The sequence below is a fragment of the Erpetoichthys calabaricus genome, chromosome 5 (assembly GCF_900747795.2).
Source record: "Erpetoichthys calabaricus chromosome 5, fErpCal1.3, whole genome shotgun sequence".
Classification (NCBI taxonomy): Eukaryota; Metazoa; Chordata; class Cladistia; order Polypteriformes; family Polypteridae; genus Erpetoichthys; species Erpetoichthys calabaricus.
Window position 1 is genome coordinate 113,506,616 of NC_041398.2, and position 6,000 is coordinate 113,512,615.

Below are 6,000 nucleotides of genomic sequence, written 5' to 3' on the forward strand. Positions count from 1 at the left end.
TGGAATATAGCATTGTTAGAGACTAGTTAGGGAAGGAAAATTCTATTTTCCTGTAATGCCTTATTATAGGATTTAGTGAAGCACGACTGAGCAACTAAGCATAAACTATATTGTGAGCAATTATAATGTAAATAGCACATAATTTTGGAGTATTATTAGTTGATACAAATGTTCCAAAAAACCAACTGTTTCAGCTTTTTCCAGCATCAGGAGTATCGAATGACAGTTGGTACTGGACTAATCCAAGACTGCAAGTAGACTATATTACTCCAGAAGGCAAAATAATGCAGGAAAAAAAATAAATTAAAATAATAAAAATGGCTTACAGCAATGAGGAAAAGAAAAACAGAAATCATGTCTTGAAATACTTTGTCTCCAAGACAGGAGAATTTTCAGCAGCAATCATGCTTATTATTATTAAAAACTAAAGTAAAAAATACACACACAACCTTTCATTATTACCACTTTTATCCCATTATGAAGTCAGTTGAAAAACAGCTTCACACATGCTTTGTGAGCACAATGATGTGACCAATCAGATGTAAGCATTAATCATTCAAGAAATCGTGTCACGATATTGTAAGACAAGACGAAATGACAATGTGATAAATCACTTTTTAATAAGATTTCCAGTATAAACCCTAGAAAGAAACAGAGGCTTCGCATTAGTTCTCTGATTATGTCACTTTTAAGCACCCCATTCCATTTTCCTAACTGGTTTTGTACAGTTCAGCAGTTGTACAGTTTTTAGCAGAACTTCAAACTGAACTCATATGTGTGTTGCAAAGAACCATTTGCATAATGTTTTTTAATGGATCATTAATGCAAACTTATTTAGTAACCTAACTAATTAACACATTTACAAGGTTACTTTTGAAAAATGTAAAAAAATGACAATGAACAATTAAATATTTAATTAATTAACAGATTTACATGTGTACTGTTAGCCCTGCTCATCACCATTTATATTTATAAATAGTAAATAATTGTTTAAAATATAATTATGCCAATAACAAATAAGAAAAAAAAAAAAGTATTCATTGTGCAGTCACTGCCCGTTTAGAAGCTTTAAAGTGCAAAGCTGTACTAAAGTTGACAGTGCAAAAAGTGACTGTTAAGGAAACGTTTACATAGAATTACTGTAGGTAAAGCACTGCAGTTGCAAAAGTATAGAATACTGGTTTTTACCTCCATTGTCTTTAAGAGATACAAGTTACCTGTCTCCATTATACTTTACAAAACATTAGCAAGCCACACTATGGCAAATATACCAAGCAGCCATATTCATGATGTCCATGAATAAAATCTATCCCAATTAGGGTAGACTTTTTTTAAAATATATGTGTAATGAAATGAGTCTTAAGAGTAGATCCTGAGATCTAAAAGAATGGAAAAGCCTAACTTTTTGGTCTTGTTTCAAGTTAGACTGTTGACATGAAATTATAATTAATAAATCAAATATATTTTTCCTTAAATATGTTATTGCTAACAATGTTGTCTTATATATCCCCTTGTAGGGTTTACTATAGTTTTTATAAATTTTTTTTCATTCTATATTATTTATATATAATTTTTTTTTTTTTTTTATTTACAACAAACATTCAAACACCTACTTGAATTATTTGGACAGAATTAGTCATTTGATAAATGACAAAATGGTATGAATGTTTACAAAATAATCGCTTGTGGCAGCACATGCAAGCACTAAGCCTAGTGACTTTTTTTTTTTTTTTTTTTTTTTTTTTTTTTTTTTTTTTTAAAAGTATAGAGCCATTTCTACCACACTGTATGTATATTTTCATTTTTAATTACTTAACAATATCTGAAACCGAATACATCCTTTGAGTGGTAAAGAGGCAAGACTGAACTTTATGTGGAAATTTTCCCTTATAGGGGGCTCACAATAGCACAATGTGTAAATGTTGGCAAGCAGAATACATTGTTAAGAGAACCTACCATTAATCTTTGAAATGATGGGGCGGGGGAAGGAACACCTTCCAGCATTTACCTTCTCACTAAGATGATGATGTCATTCATACATTGCTCTCTGAAAGTGCAACTGTTTGAAAGTGTATAGATAAGTAAAAATATGCTTCTCCCAAATGAGACATTATTAATGCATCATAATCATACCAACATACATCTCCAGACGAAAGATCCTATTAATGCATTATGATCATCCGTTAACAACAAATAATCATAGACCCAGAGAACTGCTAGTACTAGACATATATTACTTGACCTTAGGCAATAATCAAAAATTACAGGTAAAGGAAAGGGAAACTGTATTTTGATGGTAGAAGACAGGTCTGTTATGTAAAAATCAAGCACATTTCTAATGAGGAAAAACACCTACTGTAATAATATACTTTATATGTCCTATTACCAAAATAAATAAGCTGTAGTTATATTCAAATTTCTAACACGCAGTCATTAAAAATCAAGATGAAACATTACTTTTAATCTGATCCAATAGTAGAATGTAAAAATGTTCATTACATAAAAGTATTTATGACAGGAAAAAATGACCTTTAATCTCTTATTTAACTCATTAGCTGCAGGATAACAAAGTGTAGAACATAAGTAACCCATTAAATACAAAATCATCAAAATTTAACAAGTCCACTTTTTTTAAGTGCTCTTAGTGAAAGTAAAAATAAAACAAATTTGGATATGTTAACAGAAACTTTGGCTCTTGACGGACTGAACCGTCTTAAGGATATTCCATTCAATACAATGCTGCAAACATAATGTATCTCTTACTACATTATCATTTATTACTCTTTTTAACGGCTTTATAAATGAATACTCATTATGAAATGTACTACACAGACACAAAAATTGCAATATTTAAGAAAAACGTTAACTGTGTTTCTGAAACGGAAAGTCACCCACCTCACTATAATAAAAAATCTGCTACTACAAACAAATGGGACAACGTGACCAGAGCACCAAACACAAATTTGAACTGCCAAAATAAGAAGTAATCAAAAATCTGGCGTAAAATCGTGCATTTTCTCTTCCTAAAAACCTATGACAGTCCGTGACATAACCCCAAGAAATAAATCATATTCAAATCCACACGTGTTTCACGTTAGCTTATTCACTTGTTCACTGCAATTGTCAAGTCATATATAATGCTGTCATACTGTACATTGCAGAGTTTATACAGTTTAAAAAAATAGATATTATGTGATTCCCCACCCCCCTTTACAATTAAAGCCGCATTATAGACTGGAAAACAGATAATAGAAAAACACAAATAAGAGGTTAAAAGTTAACATCAGTAATTGATCTTTACTTTTACCAGTCATGGCTGTAATTAAACTCCAGCACAACGTACCTTCTTTACAATTGCAAGATACACCAAAAACTGGGGGAATTCCGGCATTTACTTTTAAAAATTAACTACTTTTTATTTGACCTATAAAACTGATATGCTGACTATACAGGTCAAAATACGATTTAAACTATCCCGAGACGACCATTCACAAACTAACAACACGTAACTGGCTTAACAATGCCACTTTAAATTAAAAATACAGGTGAGCAGTCTTCCATGAACCCGATTTGGTTAACTGTACATAAAATCCAAACAGAGAAGTTACTCTAGCCTTCCTACACTATTAATTGTTTTCTTCTGCGCCTTTTTGTGCTGTAGGCCTAAACTCTTTTTCAATCCCCAGTGTTTCCTACCGCTGCATCTACGGCGACCCCCGTTGCTATCCCAAGCCGTCGCTTCTGTTCAAGGGGTGGCAGCAGCTACCCTCCTTTTTCGGGGCCTCACGCGTGTCCTGCTTGTGCGCGTGTTAGATGTATTTATTTACTGAGCTGCACCCTTAAAATGCTTTGTTTTCCACGGGACGTGTAATCATTTGCTATCGTCTGTGCAGAAAAGCAAGAATGGCTAACCTCCTCGCTCTTGAGGACCTCTTTGAACTCTCGTTTGATCCTCTGCACTGCGATGTTGGCCATGGCTTTGCTGTGTCCCTGTCTGTCGCTGTTTCCTGACTCAGGCCTTCAGCTGCAGCTCCACTTCAGTTCCCCTCACCCCCTCTCTCTCTCTCACTTTCTCTCTCACACACTCTCATACACACACACACACACATACATATATACACACTCCCGTTTCAACAATAAAAATGAAAAAAAAGAAACCAAAATGGCGACTCACTGAGCATGCGCAACGACTCGACTCGCCGTCCGGCTGTCAACGGAGACCACTGGAAACAGCCTGAGGGTGTTCGGGAATTGTGAAATTGTGAAATGTACTAGAAAAGTACTATTTACAGTGTCAGATCACGAGCTATGTTGTATTAGTAGTTTACAAAATGATTCCTAAATGTGCAACCATGCTTAACCAGCTACACTGCATACTTTTATTTTTAACATTTTCCTTCAACTCATGTAAATTATATTACATATGGGATTTTTTAACATACCAATTTTCAAATATTAGCAGTTGTGACTATACCAATTATAATATTATTTGGATTACCAGTGGTATAATTGCTAGGATGCATTTTACAAGTTTATATACTGTACATATTTGAAACACTTTTTTTTCCATTCTTTCTTGATATATGAATCAACACCGAGTTTTACATGTATTACACACTTTTGTCGAGCTAATTCTATTACATTTTACAGGTTGATACTGTATTTGTAATAGTGTCAGATATATTCTAGTAAAATCTCTGGTGAGAAATGGCAACTCCTGCTTGCAAAAAAGTTAATAAAATCTTACAAAATAAAAAATCCTGCGTTGTAAGAGCAAGCAACTTTAGTAATTTTCTAGAGAAAATATATCTTGACATACTAATACATGATGTGTGACATCATTTTTACACCCTCCATCCATCAGTCATTATGCATTTTCAAAGCTACTTGTTCCAGTTCAGAATTGCATGGCATCTATCCCAGTTGCGTTGGGCACAAGGCAGGAAGCAACCTTGAAGGAGGCACCATGCCATTGCAGGGCACATTCACATACACACAGCAGATAGAATTCACTCCATCATAGATCAGTAATTCTATTCATGTAGCATATCCATTTGGCATCCTTTGGTGCGAGACCATTTCCTCTCATGTCATCTGCCAAACCCCCCCGTCTCTTACAAACACACATGCACACTCACAGCTACATGCATATATACACACTCTCATTTCAACAACATTAAAAAAAGGAAACCAAAATGGCGACACACTGTCCACATATAATGTGTCAACTCACTGTCCGGCTTCCAATGGAGACCACTGGAAATGGAGTTTGAGGGTGTTCAGGTCATAAATGAAGTTGTGAAATGTATTTGGAAAGTGCTACTTACAGTGTAAAATCATAAAGTATGCTGTAATAGTATTTTCCTTTAAACTTGTATAAATGATATTACATATTGGATTAAGCAGGTTTGAGAATGTTATGTTAAAAATATACATAACCCATCTGCGATGGGTTGGCACCCTGCCCGGGATTAGTTCCTGCCTTGTGCCCTGTGTTGGCTGGATTGGCTCCAGCAGACCCCCGTGACCCTGTGTTCGGATTCAGCGGGTTGGAAAATGGATGGATGGATGTTAAAAATATTAACAATTGTCGCTATTCCAATTGTAATATTATTTGTGGTATAATTGCTAGGTGGCATTTTAGAAGCTGATATACAGTAAGTGTTTGAAAGGCTTTTCTTATCCATTTATTTATTTTCTCAACATATGATTGAACACAGAATTTTAAATGTATTGGAGGTGCTTGTTGTGTTGGCTGTAGTACATTTTAAAGCTGATATTATAAAAATGTTTAAAATAGTTTCAAAACTATTTTAGTAAAATATCTGAGCAGATGTGCGACATCACCCATTTCTGCACCGGTATACTCACTATACATTAGCTACTAGGTGGTAAAGAGGTGAGAGAGAGATAGTTAGCCAGTAAGGGATAGGGGATGATTAGGGACCAGAATGACCACACCAGACAGTGGGAAACACCCAAATCTTTTTCAAATGAAGC

General features: G+C 34.5%; 1 protein-coding gene across 1 annotated transcript in view; it reads right to left on the reverse strand.

The window, feature by feature from the left end:
* Positions 1-4,166, reverse strand: part of ube2kb (ubiquitin-conjugating enzyme E2Kb (UBC1 homolog, yeast)) — an 80,734-nt gene extending 76,568 nt beyond the window's left edge. The window contains exon 1 of the mRNA XM_028801962.2: positions 3,913-4,166. Within this exon, the coding sequence (XP_028657795.1) occupies positions 3,913-3,975 (63 nt within the window). The 5' untranslated portion in view covers positions 3,976-4,166. The remainder of the gene's footprint in view (positions 1-3,912) is intronic.
* Between the last annotated feature and the right edge of the window lie 1,834 nt (positions 4,167-6,000).